This window comes from Camelus dromedarius, chromosome 3, assembly GCF_036321535.1.
Source record: "Camelus dromedarius isolate mCamDro1 chromosome 3, mCamDro1.pat, whole genome shotgun sequence".
In the NCBI taxonomy this organism is placed as follows: domain Eukaryota; kingdom Metazoa; phylum Chordata; class Mammalia; order Artiodactyla; family Camelidae; genus Camelus; species Camelus dromedarius.
The window spans coordinates 63,539,707-63,561,565 of record NC_087438.1 but is presented as its reverse complement, the minus strand read 5'-3'; the positions used below and the strand labels follow the sequence as shown (position 1 = coordinate 63,561,565).

General features: G+C 34.6%; 1 protein-coding gene across 5 annotated transcripts in view; it reads left to right on the top strand.

Moving 5' to 3' along the window:
* ARB2A (ARB2 cotranscriptional regulator A) overlaps nt 1–21,859 on the top strand; it is a 362,845-nt gene that overhangs the window by 32,020 nt on the left and 308,966 nt on the right. For 4 of the 5 annotated variants that reach the window (XM_010987660.3, XM_031448348.2, XM_010987659.3 and 1 more), the window contains 2 exons: nt 4,393–4,494; nt 8,722–8,822. In XM_010987660.3, coding sequence (XP_010985962.1) covers nt 4,425–4,494; nt 8,722–8,822 — 171 coding nt within the window. In that variant the 5' untranslated portion in view covers nt 4,393–4,424. Of the gene's footprint in view, nt 1–4,392; nt 4,495–8,721; nt 8,823–21,859 lie in introns of those variants that run through there. The other variant, XM_031448369.2, reaches the window with a different exon arrangement.

Sequence of the window (21,859 nt, the reverse complement as noted above, 5' to 3'; positions counted from 1 at the left end):
TGAATCATGGCTATGGGAGAAATAGCACTATATATTGGACACTGATTCAGAGTATATACAGCCTTCTGGAAAATCTTGTTCCAGCCCTGCAAGATCTGCCACCCAGCTGGCACTGTAACTGAGTCTTCCAAAGGCCAGTCCACTGTTCTGTTAAACTGGCTGCCTCAAGATGATGGGGAACGTGGTAAGCATGGCCCCATTGCCACACTTATTTTGCTGTGATGTGAGTTTCTTCATCAGAAACAATGCTATGTGGAATTCCATGATGACGGATAAGGCATTCTGTAAGTCTGTAGATAGTAGATTTGGCAGAAGCATTCAGTATACGGCAGGCAAATCTGTATCTAGATAAAGTATCTATTCCAGTAAGAACAAAACACTGCCCTTTTGATGATGGAAGGGATCTAGTGTAATCAACCTGCCATCATGTACCTGGCTGATCACTCCAGAGAATTGTGCCATATTGGGGACTAAGTGTTGGTCTCTGCTACTGGCAGATTGGACGTTCAACTGTGGCTGTGTAGCCAAGTTGGCTTTCGTGACTGAAAGTTCATATTTCTGAGCCCATGTATAACCTCCATCCCTGTCACCGTGGCCACTTTATTCTTGAGCTCACTGAGTGATGAAAGGGCTGACTGGGGAAAGAGGCTGACTGGTGTCCACAGAATGGACCATCCTATGCACCTGATCCTTAAAAATCTTCCTCTGTTGAGGTTACCTTTTAGTGAGCATTTACTTGGGACACAAATAACCTTCCACATATTTCGCCCATTCAGAAATGTCTATCCACATACCTCTTCTCCAGATTTCCTAGTCACCAATTTTCCAGTTGTGTTCCTTCCAAATCCCTGACTGTCCAGCCAAATCATTGGCCACAGCCCATGAATCATTATATCCATATCTCTTTCCAAGGAAACTGAACTGCCAGGTACACTGCTCTCGTTACTGTCCACTGGGAGGATTTCCCCTCACCACTGTCAAAAGGGAACTGTAACACTTCAGCTGTCCATTTTTGGGTGCTGTCTAAATATCATGCAGAACCATCCATAAACTAGACCCAGGTTTTCTCTTTTCTGTCAGTTGATGAGGCCTTAGGTACATGCTGTTGGAGAGAAGAAGGCAATGTAGCAGAAATAGAGACCATAGCCACTTGAGCCACTTTTTCATGTAACTTGCTTTTGTCCTCAGGGCCTGCTCAGTCCTGATCACATGCATACCACCTGCATTTGGTGATAAAGTACTGTTGTACACACCCAAATTTATGACTTGGTGGGTCAGTTAACACCCAATTCATGATGGTAAGCTAAGTTTTGTAGCCCAGTTTGTAGCCTGTGGTTAAGTGTTCAGTCTCTACTAAGGCCCTGTAGCAGTCCCTGAGGTATTTCTCAAGAGGAGAGTAGTTATCTGCCTTGGATAGCAAGGCTTTGCTCCAAAATCCTAAGAGCCTGTACTGTGAAGGCAGGAAAAGACTGATGTCCTACCTTGAAGAGAGTCGTACAGAGAGTGGCAGTTCTACTTACTCACCCTTTTTGTTCTGTTCAGGTCTTTGGTGAATTGGACGAGGTTCATCCATATAGGGGGTTGGGGACAATCTGCTTTACTTGGTCTACAGTTTCAAATTTTAATCTTACCCGGAAACACCTTCACAGACACACACAGATTAATGTTTAACCAGATATCTGGGTACCCAGTCAAGTTGACACGTAAAATTAGCCATCACACCGTTCATCAGTCTATGGAAACTTCACCAGCTTCCCGCCTTTTGGCTATTGTGAATAGTGCTGCTGTACACATGGGTGTACAAATATGAGTCTTTGTTTTCAGTAATTTTGGGTATCAGTGGTATTTTCATCCAGTTATTACGTATGCTTAGTTAAAGTTTAGAATTCTAGTTGCTAAATCACTTTAATCACCAGAAGCGTATTTTAGAAAGAACAGTTGTATCACATCTGATGTATATTTACATTATAAGCATTCAGTTCTACTGTATTTTATAGGTAATTAAAGGGATTTTCAATGAAAGTGTTTTTATTATACTTGATTTTTGCTTAATCCACTGGCTTTGGAACCCAATCTCTGTGTAAAATGGTGTGTAAAGCATTGCTTTCCTTTACAAAGCAGAAAAAATATTTCCTGACATTTCCTTTCTACATGTCTTCGCAATGCTAATAAAGTAAAAAAAAAAATCTGTATCTGGTTCTCTAGTTGACAGAAGATTGAGAAATGCGTATTTGTTTAGTTGTTCATTTTATCATTCAAAGGAGCCTTTTGGTCAAAGCAAAAGCATATTTCTGTATTCAGAAGTTTATTCTTTTTACAAGGTAATGGGGAGGGGGGTAGACTGTTTGAGGGTTGATAGAGTGTGTAGAATAAAAATATGGGGATTTTGAAAGAGTACTGAGTTAGGTATTGGGAAATACATTTACTTTATTAATCCCAATTTACTATTAAGTTATAATTTTGGACAAGCCATTTTACCTGAGCTTATTTCCTTGTCTCAGAGACAGTGAAGATGATAACATGTGCTGCTATTTTATAGGGCTGTGATGATCAAATGTGGTAAAGTATGTGAAAGCTTTAAAGTGACATGTAAATGTTAGGTGGCCTTTTATGATCTGAGTGGGTAAAAAGAGAAAATGGATATTAAACATAATACAGCTGTGTATATATTGGATGGTTTTTGCGTGTCTGATTAAAAGATTTCTAAGTTTTGAACTGTGAAAGTTGACTGTGAAGTAAAGGAATTCAGTTCATTGGAAGGAGAGAAGTGAGCATCTTCAAACCAATTTTTGATATTAAAAATCTTCTATTTTACTGTTTTGCAAAGATTTACATGTTGTTCGGAACTTTCCTAATGAATCAGGAATATGTGAGCATGTATCTCTTTAGCCCAGTGTGCATATTATGTTACTAGAGAACGTGCAAACCTTTTTTTTTATGTGTGCATGTTGAAAATGGTATATTTTTGTGTGAGTTGAAGTTTATTTGAAGGTTGAAGAGTTTTAAACAACTTTTTTAAACAAGTTTTTTTGATATCTTTGCGTCTTATGGAGAGAGACTAGTGACTGGAGGTAGACAAACTACTTTTTTCTCTAGCATATTTTGATGATCTGTACAAATGGATTTGTTATATCTCTGTGAGAGATAGAAATAAAAGTGTTGCTTCTGAGATTCTTCTTTTGTTAAAAAAAAAAAAAAGGAGGAGGGAGACTGGTTTTCTATACCATATATCCTAGGAGCTTTTTCTCTTTAGGAACTTGAATTAGAATGAAAAATCTCAAAAACTTAAAAAAAAAAAACCCACATCTTTTGGGAACTGAATAAATTTGAAGTTTATCTTTTGTTTTTCTGAATTTACATATGACATTGAGATGACATATAGTGAGAATTTTTGTCTCATCCCATAATAGCCTAAAAGATACCATTGAATACTTGTTGACAGACTGATTCTAGGGATGGGGCAGGGAAACTAGAAGATTAGCCTGCAGCACCTTGTTGTAACAGAAAGGAAAGAGATGCTCAAAAAAATAAAAAGATGAGACCGAGGAGCCATGATAACTGTATGTAATGTGGTATCCTGGATGGAATCCTGGAACAGAAAATGAACATTAATGGAAAAATTGATACATAAAATCGGGGCTTAGTTGATAGTAGTATGCTAATACTGGTTTCTTCATTTTGACAAATGTACCATGGTAAGGTAGGGTGTTAACAATAGGGGAAACTGGGTAAAGGCTATAAGATGCTATCTGTACTGCACTGTCATCTCTCAACTTTTTTGTAAATCTAAAACGACTCTAAAATAAAATGTTTATTTAAAAAACCTTGTTTACAATTTTTTGATTATATAGGATCAAATGATGTAAAGAATAAAAACTGCTTTGTATTAGCCAATTTTCTCCAGTGAGCATGTTTTATTTTAATATTGTGATTTTCCCTTCTAAAAATAGAATAATATACTATATTACCAATATTTAGATCTTTAAATTCCCTTGTTTGTAAACAGTAGTTTCATTTATATGTAAGATTTAGTGACCTTTTAAAAGTCATATTAATATCTGAAACTTTTAAAACAACTGAGAGACGTTAATAAGGTACAAATTAATAGCTGTGCATTTTGAAGGGAAGAAGTTAATAATTTGTCATAGTGGTACATAGGATCTGAGTTGTAATTGTTTCGAGAATTACTCTTTTGAAAGTGCTTATGTTGATGCTGTACCTCATCATAATATAGCACTTTGGGAAGTTAAAAATTTAATAATATTATCAGTTAAGACAACACATAAAAAGTAATCTAATAGGATAAAAATAATATAAAATAATTTAAAATATAATCTTTGATATTAATTATGAAAATGAATATAAATAAATTTCATATCATTTCTTTTCTAGATTTATTATCTAGGATAGATTTGGATGAACTAATGAAAAAAGATGAACCACCTCTTGATTTTCCTGATACCCTGGAAGGATTTGAATATGCTTTTAATGAAAGTAAGTGGTGTGTGCTCTGTGTAAGATTTATAGTTTAACAATGCTAAATGGATCATAGGGTAGATATTATTCGTTACTTTTATTTGCCAGATAGAATGTTTTATGTGTTTCTTTTGAGAAATAATGTCTTATCCTTTCATGATGAAATTCTTCAGTCAAGTAAGAGAACCAGGGTATAATTTCCCATAGTTGTCTAGTCACTTAAACCAACAGATGTGAATTTGAATGAGCTTAATGTATTTTCAGTCTTGAGTGTTCAACTGTCTGGCATCCAACTGGAACTCCCAGTTAAATTATATAGAAAGATGCTACTATTTCACATGTTATTTAAAATGGAGTGACTGGTAATAACTATCTGTGACACTATTTTAAAGCATAATACTCAATTCTAGATTTTTTTAGGCAATATTTTTATTGCAAAATGTATTAATTAAGTTACAAATAAAATAAGCTTGCACTTGGGATTTGGAAGAACATACCATAGACCCCAAGGATGTTTCTGGAACAAAAAACCATGACTCATTGGATTAATAACATTGTAATACTTGAAGCGTAACGTTATTACAGGCCAGGTAGCATTTGGGTTGTAGCTTTCTATTTGTTTCTCTGCATCAACTAAATTGGTGATCTGTCATTATTGTATTAGTAGATATCCCTTTACAGTATCAGTTACAAGTGTTAGAACTTACGTTGACAGTCTCTATACACTAGAATATTAAGCCAGTTTAAACAGAAGATATTAGAAACTTTGATTTCTTTTCTGATACTAATTTTCATTCTTTTCAATACAGGATATCTTATGCTAAAGCTATGTATGAGTAGTAATATTTTGTTTTTTTAAATTTCTCTATAATTTAATTAATGGAGTCAAATGAGCACTGAGACTAACATTGCCTCTGCTGCTTTGAAACGATTACCAGATTCTTCTTTCAGAACAGGGATCAGGGAATGTGTTGGTAGTGTGGGCAAACCATAGAACTATGTTTGCTTTATGGATAGAAGACATCAGTTTTCACTGAAGTCTGTCTTTCATCTTCCTTGAACATATCTGAAAGGGAGTGAAAAACAAAGAAGCAATACACTTTTATCTCTCACTTTCTTATCAGATATATTCACACACGCACACACACACACACACACACCCCTTTGCTTACCTCTGTATACCCTTGCATGCTCATACCCTGGCCTCACTTTTGTACACATCTGTATCTTTGTACACACATGTGCCCTTTTATGTACATACACCTAAATGCATATGTACCCTTGTATACACCTACTACTTATTTTTTAAAACACCCTGGGCATTGTCTTGTATTAATATAAACCAACAGTATGAGGTAAAAATGCTTGCATTCCAATGAGAGACTGTCACTTTTATGGCTTTTATTTCTAGCATGATACAGTTCAGGGCTGAATTCAGAATTAATGGTGAATTTTTTCAAAGACGTGAGGATTTGAAACCAGGAAACTCTGTCTCAGTATTAAACCCCTAAAAGGGGAGTTCTAACTTAGTATCTTCAGGGACTTTCTTTTCAGAATTTATGTGTGCAAAAACTCTTAATGAAAGCTTTGACTTGAAACTTTTATTACCCAATTGAAGATGCTTCTAATTTTTTCTAAAGAATTTTAAAGTTCTTAGTTGGGTAAAAGAAGAATTTGGATATAAAGTTCACTCTAAGCAAAAAACAAAAAACAAAAAAACAACCGTAACAAAGGGGAAGAGTTTGTTTTTACCTGCATCAAACATACCTTATTCTTTCAAATTACTGTATCTTTTCAAATACTCTTTGGGTTTAAAATTCCTGTTTAGCTGTTCTCCAGTTGTTTTAGTTATATGAGGCTCAGCTCAAATGCCCTGCTTTGAAGGATGAAAGTGCAATCTTTTCCCCTTTTCCCCTCACCCACATGCTCTACGCCCTGGTGCAGTATTATGAGGAAGCACACATTTGTATCAAAATAAATAATTGGACTGTGGGACAAATCATTTGATTTGAATCTTGTTGCCCATGTTAGCTTGATATCTATTGAACTCTTACTACATGCCAGAAAGTGTCCTCGATACTTTCACTTTATTGATTCATTTAGGGCATTGATCGTTTATTTTGGGTCCCAGATTCTACTACAAATCTGATAAAATATATGGATAAACTTTTCAGAATAACATGCATTTGAGTACACATGTGAAATTTTACAGCTGATTTTAGGGGACCCTAAACTAAAGTGACCTAAATCAGACCTCTGACAGTTGCTGAAGAGATTTTCCAAAGCTTTGAAAGATGATAGATTTACAAATTCAACCATAGAGTAAGTGATCCAGGTATCTTTCTGGTTAAGAGAGCTTATTTTCTTTGCCTCTTTACTTCTTATCACTTTTAACACTTGACAGGGATGATTTGCTCTAAAGTATCAAAATCTTTATGACTTTATGAGAATTATAATGTCCAAAATGAGTAGAGATTTTTTTTAAAAAAAAGCTCTCTTTAAGATGTAGATACAAGTAGTCTCTTAAACCCACTTACTATCTAAGGAAGCCAGTTCCTTTTCACACAGCTATCTCACAGAGAATACACTTCAAATTTCAGCTCCTGTCATATTACACATTACTTATGTCATGTACCTTTAAGGTTGCTTTAGTCCAAATCATAAGTATAAGATTTGCAAATGCCTTCAATCTACTTGCATTGGTATCCTAAATGGGAATTTACCTCTCCTAGGAAGAAAAAGATAGATATACCTTATAATTTATATGGCATCATCTGACCATAAAAGAGTGTTCTAATAATCCAGCACAGTGTCTTATATTGAGTATTAAAGAACTTTATAAATAAGGATTAGCCCTTATTATATATATGAAAAATATCAATTTTATATGTGGTAAAATCAATTCATAAAAATAGTGAAATAGTTTTACTTAGGGTAGTATATTTCCTGGGTTCAGTTTCAGTGCCATGAGTTTTCTTTCAAGTCTTCCTTCACTCTTGCTTGCCCTCATTGCATAGAAGTCAAATACTAACTCCGTTCAGCTTTATCATTTCCCTCTTCTGCCCCTAAAGCCTTTCTCATGCCTCATCGCTCATAGGACAAAGTCGAAACCCAGTTGTTTGAGCCTTCTACCATATGACCCCATCATGCCCTCCAATGTTGTAGTACACTGGTTCAGTACTCCTTCTGTTTCTTTTAAATGGGGTTGTTCACCATTATTTGAAGTCGCTGTCATTTTTCAAAATTCTCTTTATGATACCTGAGTCCGGGAGGGGAGGTGTCAAAGCAGTTGGCCTGTGGTCTTTTTCTCTCTATATGAGGGAAATATTCCTGGGGAAAGAAAGAAGACAGGTGGCCTGGTCTACTACGAGGAGAATCCTTATCTTTGGAATACTTTGAGCAGGATAACTGCTTTGGTATTGCTTACGTCAGCAAACATAACTACAGATATGTAAAGCACGTTCCTCTGAAAAATATCACATGAGCAGTACAACTCTCTGGCCCATAAAATGAAACTAGTTTATGCCCATCATGCTCACCAATGTGTGAGGTAACCAACATGCCTCACTTGAAGGCATCATCTCTTCTGGAGCAGAGAATGCTCTCCATTGGGAGGAAAGGACCTAGGAAGACATGGCTGGGCTGTTCTAGACCTCTCCCTGCTTGGCCTTGCCTCCTGATTGCTTGTACCCAATTTTCATTTGCAGTCCTACTCTTATTTCAATTCCTGGTTGAGAAATCTCACTGAAACCTTCTTAACCTATTCTAGCCTGTAAGGATCCTTCATTTTTCCAAACTTATTTTAGACTTTATTGTCTATATGAATTGCCTATCGGGTTTTTCAGATTGTTGACTTTATTCTTGTTGAACTTTCTGAAAAGTTGCTTAACTTTTTGATATTTATGATTTTCACTCCTCAGGTAGCCTCTAAGCTTAAGAAAGGGGACCATTTTCATGGCTATAGTTGGCAAAGATCCTTATGCAGTGTAAGCCCTCAAATACTGTTAATTTGCTTTGGAGTAGAGAAACGAAGATCAAAAACATAGCATTTGAGTACTTGGGGTCATTCTTTTATACTGTTTCTATGTTTGCATCATACTGATGTTTGAGGGGAAAAATCTAATGAAAAGATGAAACTGTTCTGAGAAAGATATTTTAAATTTTTATCAGGCATTATTTATTGTACCTACCATATTATTATAAATGTACTCTGAATCATAGCAATATTGTTTGTTTGTCTTCTAGAGGGGCAATTAAGGCACATAAAAACTGGAGAACCATTTGTTTTTAACTACCGGGAAGACTTGCACAGATGGAACCAGAAAAGATACGAAGCTCTAGGAGAGGTATGGTAATATATGCAACTTCAACCTTGTTTTTTTCCCAATTTTAAATAGTGAGAATAAAGGTTCTGAAGCTGAAGCAGTAAATGCACTCTGTATAAAAGGAAGTAGAAAAGGTTTTTGCATTTTTGTTTGATTATTTTTAATGGTAATGTTAGAAACATATTCTCAGTTTAAAAGGTTATGTTTTTACACAGATATATCCTTGCCGTGACTTTAATATTTTGGTGAGTCATTGTAAGGAAAACAAATTCATGCTAAATTTTAATTTTATTTTTTTACATGTTTTTAAGAGGTTCACTCCTCTGTTGTGCCTGGAAGAATGAACGTTCTTTTAAGTGCTTTTCTAAAGCAAAAAACATAAAGAGTTAACCTATGTTAACTATGTGAAATGAAGGATGCGTTAGTTATTTTGATCCTGACAATCATTCTACAATGTATATATGTGACAAATTATCTCATTGTGTAGTTTAAATACATACAATTACATTTGTCAATTATTCCTCAATAAAGGTTAAACGAAGTGCTTATCTATATAAGAAGATTGGTATTTGGTTAATAAATTGGATCTAACCTACTTACCTTTGACTTGATAAAGGATTAGACCTTGTGAAACATTAGACACCTCACATGCTACCACTGGTAGGAAACTTTAAAAACATCATTTGTCATTTAGGTGAATGTTTTATTACAGCTAAAAGTTTTACTCATTCATGTCTTATTAAGAATTTTTAATAAAAACGCATATGGACACATTTGTTTAGTGCAATAACTAGACAACTATTTTACTTCTCTAAGGAAAAGCTGAAGTTTCTATATTTTTTTTGTTCTTTAATAAAGTAGTAAAAATGAATTATTTGGTTAAGCAGTAGCATAGAGAATATATGAAACTTAGTTTATGTTTTCTGGGAGACAGTTTCCTTGCATCTCTTGATTTCTGCATGTCTCTGAGCAAAGGTATTGACAGTTTTTGTTTGGGACCGTCTTTTCAATGATATTTGTATGGGAAATAGCCTTAGAAGATAGAGACTGTGTCTTCCTCTAACTCAAAGGTCACATTTGTTTGTTGTCCAAGCTACTGAAGATAACTTACCTCCTTTCCCCCCCTGGTGGCAAAGGATGACCAGGTTTGCTTGCAACCCCCTTCTAAGATTGGGCCTTGTAAGTTTGAGGTTCCACAGCTGTGAAACAGTGCCACTGTGTGCCCAGCCTCTACCATTGGTCTACCCACAGTGCCTCTTTGGGACTTGAGGGGCAAGGGGAACAGATGAAAACATGAAGCTCATGCTGCCTGCTGTCCTCTGAGTAATAGAGTTCTTTGTCTCTTGCCCAGGAGTGTAGTGTCTTTTGGCCACATCCATGAAACTGTAGCAGGCTAACTTGTCACCTTGCAAGCAGGGTGAAATCACAGGCTCTTCACAATTCTTGATGTTGTTCTCCAGCATTTATAACTTAAGTATATTTAACACCCTGAATGATTTCTGCTGTACATTAAGACAATTGTTTCCCTGCTTACATGTGAGTTAATTATATGCTGCAAACTGGTAATATTTTGATTATGGGATATCCATACTGTATGGCCTTAAAAAAGGACTTGGATTGATTGATTGATTGATTATTTATTTATTTATTTATTTATTTATTTATTTATTTATTTATTTATTTATTTATTTATTTATTTAAAATGGGGACTACATTTTACTCTTTTCTATAAGCCATGAATGTTTGTTTACTTGGACAGGTGCTGTCCCCTAAACATACCTTGTCCTTTTCGGCATCTGTATCTTTTTCACTCTCAACCTCTATCCTCCAACATCACCTATTGCCTCTTGATTGCTTGTACCCAATTTTCGTTTGAATAATCCCATGTGTAAGTGATTCCTTTTACCTGAAATGGCCTATCTAATTCTTTGGATATTTGGAGGGTCACAGATTTAGTTTTTGGTGAACCTTACTCCATGATAATCAAAATATTTTGAATTTTCACTTCAATGATTATATGTGTGTGTGTGTGTATATATATATATATATATATTTAGAGAGAGAGAGAAAATATTCTGCATTTTCTAGATTACCACCTCCTGTGCTTCCATTCACATTTGTGTTCATGATCAAGTTGGCCTCAGGTGATCCAAAAATCTCCAAATCACAGGGTTTAACTTTTAATGCAGTTTTTCTCAAATTTAGATTAGTGAACCTCTCAGCTTTCAAGTACCAATCCCTTTTATTTTCCAGTATACTAATCAAAAGTAAACATAACTTTCTGGCATAAACTCAGCCAGACAAAAAACCAGAGTTGGAGAGGAAAAGTCTGGTTGTTATGGCATTTGTTCTGTACCATCTTGCTTCTTATGTCTTATTTGGAATACTTGTTTTCATTGTTAATTTTAGTGTTGAAGGTAGGTTATTAATTGAATTTCATTTTCTATATCTTAGGAGTGAGTTGTATGAATTCTAGTTATATATCAATAGTGAAATAAGTTTCATAGAGATTTTGCTTAGGGTTAATGATAGTGGAATTCAACACACATGTGGGACTGTCTTTTTGTCCATACTCCTTAATGTTTATTTCCGAGCTCTGCCATGAGTTTGATTTAGTCAGCTAACTGTTCTTCATTCATACATTGTACTTTTATCTCACACTGTTTTCTCTGTTTGAAATGCCCTTTCTCCTTTGTTCACTACACTCTACCTCCACTTTTCTTCAGGTTTTGGCTCAGATGTCTCTTTTAGGAAGCCTTTCCTCATGTCCTCTGCTACAGTCTTTCTTTCTTCTCAATTTCCTTACTTCCCATCCTCTTTTTCTTCCTACCTTGTCTTACTATAAAAATGATTTAAGTTGACTTTAAAGTTGAATGCCTTTTAACAAGATTAAAAAGTAAATTACAAATAAATAATAGAATTTTTAAAAAGAAAATACTGTTAGTAAAGGCATGAGTTTCCTTTATATCTCTGATGGTACTTCACTCTATGTTACATTTTTTTATGCCTTTCTTTAAGCAATTTGGAGAAACTTTCTGTGTCATGATGTTTGTTGAATAATAGATGAGTGTAATACAAATATATAAACTGTTGGTATAAATTCCAGATCTGTGCATTTTAGAGAATTTCTTAATGTTAGAATTTAAATGTAGACACATTTTCTTATTGGAAGAAAGGAAAATGATACATAGATGATACACTTCCTGTTTATTGAGCTAAGCAATTTTTAACTTTTATTCTCATTCTGATTTAAGTTCCAGCAGTTTGACTATTAAAAGCTTTGCTTATGAAAATTATTTGATAAAAATAGACTATATTTGTGGCAGATTCTGTTGAAAAATTTTTAACACTCACAGTCAGACTCTAGACTTATATCACCGTAATTCCAAAAATGTAAGTTCTCGTATAACTGTCTACAGTTCCTAGAAAACAAATAAACCTTTATATTTAAATGCTAGAAATAGTTTAGTACTTCATATTACCAATAAGATCTCCAGTTCCATTAAGCAAGAACCTGTATAAAGCCTCTCACCACAATGCCCTGGATGTTGAAGCTCTGAAAAAACTCCTTTCTTCTCAGTGATGGATAGGATGTAATTCAGCAATTTCAGTTTATTGCCTGGGAGGGACTCTGCTTTAATAAACAGCTTTTGATATGCTTAAGATTGAAGTTCTAAGGAAACAGATTTTGACTTCAGCCAACAATCTAAACCAAAACCCCTTATGTTTTTTTTAGTGTTTTCCTACTGAATATTGAGTTTTGTCTTCAGCTGAGAGGTACTATATATGTTTCACAACTGCCGTTTTAGTTTATGTTTATTTCTCTCTTAAGGAGATTATTATAGCAGTCATTCAGCAGAAATTGTTTTTAAGACTTGCTCCTGAAATGCTCTATCATTTCTATGTAAATTAAACTTATTGTGTAAGTAAAATAAACTGAGATGTCAGTTTCTTTTTAGAATGCATTGCTATAACTATGCAAAAGAATACTCTTTACATTCACATAGTTACATTTTTATAGTCAAACAAATGCTTTTGCTAATATGTATATATTTTTTACTATCTACATATAGCTTGATAAAAACATATAGCCTTTAATAAGTTTGGGTAATTTCTCTAAATTTAGAAAGATTCTCTCAGTGTAAGGAAGTGAGAGAGTGGTGTGAAAGGGTAGTTTTCAAAATAGAAGTCTTTGGTGTGTATATCTTGGAGCTGAACACCAGGGAATAATGTTTCCGGTAGACTCAATTAGAAAGACTAGAAGGGCTATGATGTTAAGTAGTAAATAAAATGGTAAATTCTCAACTATCTCTTTCATGTCAATACTGAATTATTATTAAATGGAAAATTTCTAATCCAGCAGAAATATTAATGAAGGAGAGATTTGACTTTCTTGCCTGATTTAAATCTTTGGATTTCCTTTGATACTCATCTTGTTTACTTCTTTAAAAATTAATAAATTGCCAGTGTGCTTAATTAGAGGATAACAATGATTAGGCAGTCTTATAAACTTGGCTTTTTATTCTTAGATAGGATTACAATTACAAAAACAACTAATGGCATATTTTCCCCCCAGACCTAAATTAGTAATGTACCTTGTAAACTAGTGGAAAACTACTGAAAAATGTTATATTTTAAATAATGAAATTGATTAAAGAATGTGGGCCAGCAGTGTCTTATGGAATTTTTTTATGGCTATATTCAGGTGTTTGAAATAGGAGCAATTTAAAGTAAGGAATAATAATATAACTTTTTATTTTAATATTCAAATATTTGAATATAGTATGATTTTCTCTGTATAACTAATACCTTCATATAATGTAGAATTCTCACCTCTACTATTGTGACAGAAACAAATGTCTGGTTATCAGGAGATCTGGGTCCTAGGTCTGGCATAGCAGTATCTGTGTAATTTTAGAAAAATAATATTTCTGAGCCTCCACTATAAAATAGGAATAAAATTATCTGTGCAGTTGTGAGGAATAAGTAAGATGCATAAATGTGATACCATTTTATATTCTTTAATGTGCTGTGCAAATGTTAGGAGCGTGGAATTACAATAGAACTGTGCTGTTTAAGATCTCTCATTTACCTTTATCATTAATATTATGAGAGTTTACTTTCTTGTTTTTTCTCTTCCCTTTCTCTCTCTTTGTCTATTATTACTGGCATCAAATTTATCTTCTCTGGTAGAGATGAAGAAATGACTATCTGTGTAGAGTTGATTAGCAGTCTCCTTTGACTTCCGTCTCTACAAGTAGGATACTACGCCTGTGATGGTGTGAGTTATTAGACATCTTAGAAATGAAGAAATCGTCCTTGAAATAATTTTCTGTGTTCTGTGGTTCAGATAAGAAAACCCAGTTGAGAAAACTGTTAGCCTCTTTAAAACAATATGGCATTGACGTATGAACAGACACATGGACCAGCTGAACAGAATACAAAGTCCAGAAATGCACTGAGAATCCAAATACACTTGAAATACAGTTTGTTATTGTGCAATTAATAAGTCACTAGGGAGAAGGAACTGTAAATAATTGACATGTAACCATTTCTAAGAATATAAATTTTGACTATTCATCAACGTATACCAGAATGAAGTCTAAATGGATTTGCAATCTAAATGCAAAAAATGAAATAAAACCTATAACCCAGTAGCACTGATTGTAGTCTTAAAATATCAACCCAATATCAATGATTGTGGTTTTGCAATACTGCTTTCCGTTAAAGCAACCTGAGTTCTTTAGAGAAATGCCTGATTCCAGTCTGGGGCAAGAAATAAGTGGCATGAGCCTGGGACATTTTGTCATCTCAGTTAGGAAGGAAGCTGCCAAAGACTCCTGACTCTTCTGAAACTCAAAAAGAAAAAGGTCAAGAAAAGTCACACAAAAAACCCCACCAATGAGGAATAGGTGTGAACGAGCAGTTCACTGAAGATAAAATGCAAATAGCCTTTAAACATATGAAAAAAAGTGTTTAACCTCACTCGCAATAAGAGACTTTTTAATGAAGATTGGACTGAGATAACATTTCTCACCTGTCAGGTTGACAAAAATGTATAAGATTGATGGCACACTCAGTTGATGAGGCTGTTAGAGAGGAAGGATGTCTCATATGTTGCTGGCAGGAGTGTAAAATTATTTAATCCCTTCAGAGAGGAAATTGCCAATATCTTACAGAATTACAGATGCATTCTCCCTTTTGTGTGAGAATGCATATATTTGTTGTTTGTTTGTTTTGTGAAAAGAAAACTAGAAAGATAAACTCGAAATTAATCATATTTATCTATGGGGACTGTGAAGGAATGAGATGAAGGAATGACACTGAGAAATCTCTAACACTTTTTTGTGTAGTTTTGATTTTTGAAACATATACATATTTTAATATATTAGAAAAAACCCACAAAATTGAAAAGAAGACAAAGCTAATGAATCTAAGTGTATATCTAGCTGGTAACATAAACCAAACAGAAGAAAGAATTATTTCAGATGTCTTTTGGATACAGTACTTGGTACTTCCTTTGTTGGATTTGTCCTAAGGATAAGAAGAATAGCCTATGAAATGTTAAAATCAACTCAGTGGTTTTATTGTAAATAGTGATATTGGTATAATAATTTTGATACTACTTTACGAATATGGAATATTAAAGCAAATACATAAATATTTAAATATAATTGTGAACTATGATTTTTAGGATTAGAGAGAAGAGATTCAAAATATTACATCAAAGCAGTTCAGAAAGCTCCTGCAGAGTAAAATTTACATTTTTAAATATTAGGACTAACTTACTATGTTTTAAAAATACACTTCCTAGTTATACCCACTGAAAAGGCCTGGAAGTATGATTCCCTAGTAGCGATGAGTATACTTTCTGGACTTTCTCCAGAACCTCCTGATAAGAGCCCAGCTGGCTGACACTTTGATTTTGGCCTTGTGTAACTTGGAGAAGAGAAATCAGTAGAACCAGCCCAGATTTGTCATCTGTAAATTGTGAGATGCTAATGTGAGATTGTGTTTAAAGCTAAGTTTTGGTAATTTGTTAAATAAGTAATAGAAAATTAACCCAAACCTTTTCATGAAATAATTGGTTCAGATAAGGATAGTGAATGGATGTGGATGCTAACTTCATTAGGTAAAAGGATGTGAGGGAATATTTGCACAGTAAATTTGCATGGAGTATTTGTATAGTACCAAACTATCACCTCACAGTTTTATTGCATTTGTAAAGGGGAAAATACATACCTTAGAACAGAGATCTAGCTGTCAGCACTTTACCTAAGTGAACAAAGTAGTGTCACTAGTAATAGAACAACTTGACTTTATGTATCCTCTGATGTGATGCAGTTTGAAGTACACACCACTAAGTGTGGATATTCTTGTTATATATGTTGAATCTGACACTAATCAGACCTTTAGATATGTCTTCCATTTTCATGAAGTACAGGAATAGAGAAAAATTAAATGACACCACAAGGACACAATCCAGAACATGGACTATGTGAAAGACAGTTGGCCTGGTCTCATCAAATAGTGAATGTCTTAAAAATATTTAAAAGATTTATGTGTTGGAAGTAAGGAGACTTATGTATGAAAATAAACAAGGCTACATAGTAGCCAAATTCAGTGTGTAAACATTGGAGGGATTTTTGGTCAAAATGTAAAACAAACCAAAAAACCCTACACCTTTTAGGGGCAACTGAGAAAGGATTGTTAAATTTTTTTTAGGTGTGCTAATGGTGTGTATTATAGTTATGTCAGAAAATGTCATTCTTCATAGGTGATGCATGTGAAATTTTAGGGAGAAAGTCATGATGCCTGCAAAATATTTTAAAATATTTCTTAAGAGAGAGAAGAAAAAATTCATAGAAATGAAAAGAAAGCATCTATTACAAAGTGCTGTTAACAGTTATTCAGTCAAGGTGGGAGAGATAAAGGTGTTTATTGTACTCTTTTTCAACATTTCTATATATTTGAAAAGCTTCCCAGTTGAATATTGGGAAATGAGAAGAAAAATATTAACTAAATAATGACAGTAAACTGGTGAATTTAGATAATCTTGTGGCAAAACAGCAAATGTAAGTTGGAATCCTTCCCACATGAAGGCAAATGATGGTTGACTCCTTTCTGATAAATATTAAGAAAAAGGTATTTGTAAGATCAAAAAAAAAATTAACGCCTTCCTTTATTAAAAGACTACTACCCTGTCTTTGACTTTTAGAAAGGGAAGATGATAGAGAAAATAAAAACTTTTCCCTGTTGGAGTTGCTTAGCTGGGCAAAAAAACAAATAAGATAAATAAAAGGCTATCTGATGGAAAAAGTTAAAACAGTCAATAACTAAGGCCAAATGGGGATTAGTTATGTGTTCAGTAATCAGTAAGCTTAAGACAGCGGTGTGTGTTGGTTAAAAAAAATTTGATGGTTTGTACTGAGACTGAGCTTACAGGGTAATTGGGAATAAACACACACACACACTTTTTTTTTTAAATAAAGACATGGACTCACCCAATAAAAGATTTTTTTTAATCAAGGTATACAAACTTAATGTTAGAACAATTTTCAACTAAAGTAGGCAGTTAGTACTTGGGTAAGATTTTCAAATGAGACTCAGCCTGAGCCTTGATGGTGTTCTTGGTTAACAGGTGTATCCCTGCACAACAGGTAACTGTTCCTTCTTAGAAAGAATTCGCTAGAAGTCATGTTATTGCCTCTTGTCAGTAACCCATATGTGTGCTGCAAAGAGCAACAGACTGGAGACACAAGGCCTCAACCTGCTAAAGTGGGTGTCCACTCTTCCACGCTCAAAGATTTAAAATAGGGTGTTAAAGTTAAGTGTTTTATTGGAGTACAAGAAGGCTCAGTTTGCATATGTTTGGTGCTAAATTTTAAAGTAAAAGAGACTCATTGTATATTACCCAGATGTATCATTTTTTCCTTTTTAAAATTAGGCTGTGATTTGCCCTTATTATTAAATGTTATCTCTAGACCAGTTTTAACATACAAAATGCCATCTATACATAGATCTTCAGGACCTAACCTCTATTATAAGTAGGCAGTTGCCTATGTTAAATGTGACTGTAAGTCACTGCCTGTCTTTTGTCCACTCTGACCCTTTACGCCTTGTAAGTTGCTTCTTCTGAGTGTGATGGTAAAGGCTGTGTATGTTAGCAACCGGAAGTGGGAACAAGGAGTACATGTGCTTGCCAAAATTTTGTGATTGTTAATATGTTTTGATACTGTTCTATTGCTACAGTTACCCAATCATAATTGACACCACAGACTTTAAAATAATATGTAATATGTATGTAAATAATTGTGGGAAATTACAAAAAAATAAGTTTGCCTAGCTTCTGTTTTCTCTTTTATTCTATTTTCACATGTGCAGTTATGCTATGACCCATCTTCTATCCATTATCTGCTCCTTTTCATCTCACATTCTCTATTGCCGTTTTCTAGTCAGCATTTAAACATGCATGAGTCTCTCCCGTCTTAGTGATTTTTAGCCCTTGTTATGTTTGTTCACTTAGCACCATTTGACACTGTGACTTCTTTCTTTTCAAAATAGTGTCTTAACTGTGCTCTCATGTTATGATATTTTCTGGTTTTCTTCTCATCTCTGTGAATACTCATTCTCCATCTCCTTTGCAAATTCTTGTATTTTGTCAACCCCTTAACGTTAGATTTGTCAGACTGAGTCCTAGGTCTTCTGTTTCTCTCTATTCACTTTCCCTTGGTGAATGATTCCATTCCCATAACTTCTGGTACCGTCTCTGTGCTGCTTGACCCTAAATCCTAACCTACATCTTTATCTCCCTGTGCTCTGGACTGGACATCCTCACTTGGGTATTTCATTAGGTAGCCTACACTCACTTACGCAAAACTGAACTGATTGACCATCTTTCCACTCCCCAGGAAACATGTTTCTATATATTACTAATCTATCTCATCACCCAGACAAGCTACCGTGGAATTAAGGCTTGAGATTTTCATCTTCGTCAGTTGTACAGCTCATCACTCTGTCTAGTTTCCTGCTTTCTGGTCCCCTAATCCTCTCCATCCATGTTGATTCTCCATTAGTCTCAGGCTTCTTTTTTTTTGGTTCATTCATTTATTTAGTCATTAATTTAACACATTTCTGTTGACTGCCTACCCTGAGCCAAGCAGCATTCTGGGTACTGAGGAGATCACGCAGTTAACAAAACATAAACATCACTGCCCCTGTGGAGATCACATTTCCATGGGGAACGGGGAGGCAGATAATAAACAATATAAATGGTATTTAGATGGTGATAGTGCTTTGGAAAAAAATAAAAGCTGTGGGTCGGGATGAATTGAGGCCAAGCACTGGGCCCAGGAGTACCTCGTCATTGAGAAGTTGAGGAATCAGCACTGGAGACCAAAAAGAACAAGAGGAATCAACATTGGAGACCAAAAAGAGCAAGCCACTGAGGCGAGAGGAAAACTGTGAGACTGTGATGTTCTTAAGCCATGTGAAGGATCTATATCAAGGAGGAGGAATGGTGATTTCTGTAGATTCAGTCAAATGGAGATTAATGAGGGTCCTCTGGTTGGAGTTCTCCTGACTCATCTCCCTGGCTAAGAATAATTCTTGCCATCTCCACTCTGAAGCCAAAATGTTATTCCAGAGCTACAAGCTTTGTCATCTTCTATCTCTCCGTGACTTTAGGATAAAGGCCAGACTACTTCATAGGGCATACAAGGCTCAAGCTGACCCAGGTAGCTTTATTTTCCTTTGTCACACTCTACACAAGCCATTATGAACTTCATGAGTTATTTGAAGTTATTTTTCTCACAGCCTGAATATGTCGTTCGAAACATTTTTTCCCTCTTCATCTAACTGCTCCTCATCCTTCAGGTAATAATTTAAGTATCACTTCTTTAGTGAAACTGTCTCTGACCCAGGAATAGATTAGATTCTCAGAAATTCTTACACTTACTGTAATAATTCATGACACCTTTCTTTCATGAGTTTACTGTCTGTCTCTCTTGGATACTTCTTTCCCTCTAAACTATAAGCTAAATGAAGTCAGAGGTTCTGTTCATTTGATTTACAACATATTCTTGGTGCCCAGCAGAGAGTGTAGCATGGGACCATCACTCAGTAATATTTTTGATTGAATATTAAGTAAAATGACAGTATGATGTTTCTATTCAATATTATGGGACCTGAAGTATTCTTCCTGTTGTGACTTCAGATATGTATGTTTTTATATACAATGGGAAGGCTCTACATTAAAGTAGTAATAAAACCACTTTTTAAAAGTATGTATTTGCTAGAAAATCCAACAGGGAAAATACTGACAAAATGCAAAGAATATGAGATTGAGAGGTAAGGTATAATGTATTCCTACATTCATATAGACTAGAAAAGAGAAGCCTGTGGAGAACTTGATCATAGTTTATGTATACCTTCAAGGTAACACTATAAATGAAGGAAAGGAATTATTTTATTCTCTGAAGATTGTAGGAAAGCAGCAGTTGCCTGAAGCTAAGGAAAGAAAAGTTTAAGCTGAAGATTCAGAAGAAAAAGTTCTCTGCTTGTATACTGAGAGAACCGATGGACAAAGGAACAGCCTTTAGGAGGACTCGAAGCAGTGAATTTTGAAGGTACCATATTCAGGATATAATTAGCTGTATCCTTAGGGATATATGGCTTTCTCCTGTGATATTCTGAAGAACTGATCATACTTCATTTGTTTTATATTCAGAACTTAGCCTGTGCTGCATGGCTTTTAAAATTCCCTGTACAGATTTCAGATGTGACTAAATAGAGCAAGAGAAAGGTAAATAACTTACTTATGAACATTTAGTGTGCTATTATTAGATCCCATATCCTTAGTTCTCAGTCACACTGCCTTCCAGTATCATACATTGGAAGCTTTGATCCAACAATATATTCAGGGGGAATTTCTCAGTATCTTAGACCAAGTATTATGGTAACATAATACACGATTTTTATTACAATATACTTAGATTTTATTTTAAAAAATTATTTAGGCCAAACCATTCATTATAATCCTCTAAATCAGTGTTTTGAACATGGTAAATTCTTTCCATGAAGTAAAGTAAGTTGAGTATAGGAAGGTCGTCACCTTTTTTCTCTCCAAAATGGTTTTTAGTAAATTAGCTCTATAATTTACTTAAATTATAATTACTTTATAGGTAATTTAGGGGTTGTAATGTTTATCATCCAACTTAAGATACTGATTTTTAAGGGTTCTCCAGGAAAACCTAGCTGATTTTCCATTTTAAACTTGCATAGGTAATGCACTACATTTTCTTATTTGCAAGTAACTGATTTATTGGTCCAGATTCATACCTTGCTATTCGGTGCCGTGTTAGGCTGTTTGCCATACTGCGAACGTTGCTTACTGCTGTCTGAGACATTGTCCTTGCTGTCCCTTTCACTTGGTATTCTCCTCTCTCTGTCATGGAAACTGCGCTCTTTGTCTTCTTCAAAATCCCTGTCAGAACCTTTATTTCTTAGTTTCACATGATTACCTTTATTGGGAAAGGTCGTGGGATTCCTTGGCACAATCTCCTTTTTGGGTTCTAGGCTCTTCTAAGCAATTGTCATTTTATATGAGACTTAGTTTCTTTGCAACTTATTGTTTTCTAAAGTATTTAGTAAAAGCCTATAGTTCGTAGGTCTTAAATTATCTGATACAACTTGATTATATAGTAGAAGCTCTATTAAGAGAGTTTTAACTGGTTTCTTACTAACTTACGGAATGATTGACTCACACTGAAAATTATGACTAGCATAGGGCATTCTCTAGTGGTCTATGTGTCTTTCCCTCCAGCTACATTTATTCCCAAGCTTGTTTAATCCAGTTATGCTTTTTATTATAATTATGTAAGCCAATGAAAACTGACAGGAAGGAGAAGTAATTGTTATTTTTATGAATAAAAAGTTGAGTAATTTGGAGAGATTGGATAAAGGCAAGTACTAAAAGAAATTTCTGTCAAATTAGATATGAATATAATAACTATAAGAGATTGTGTGTGTGTGTGTATAGGGAGTTATAAAATCTAAAT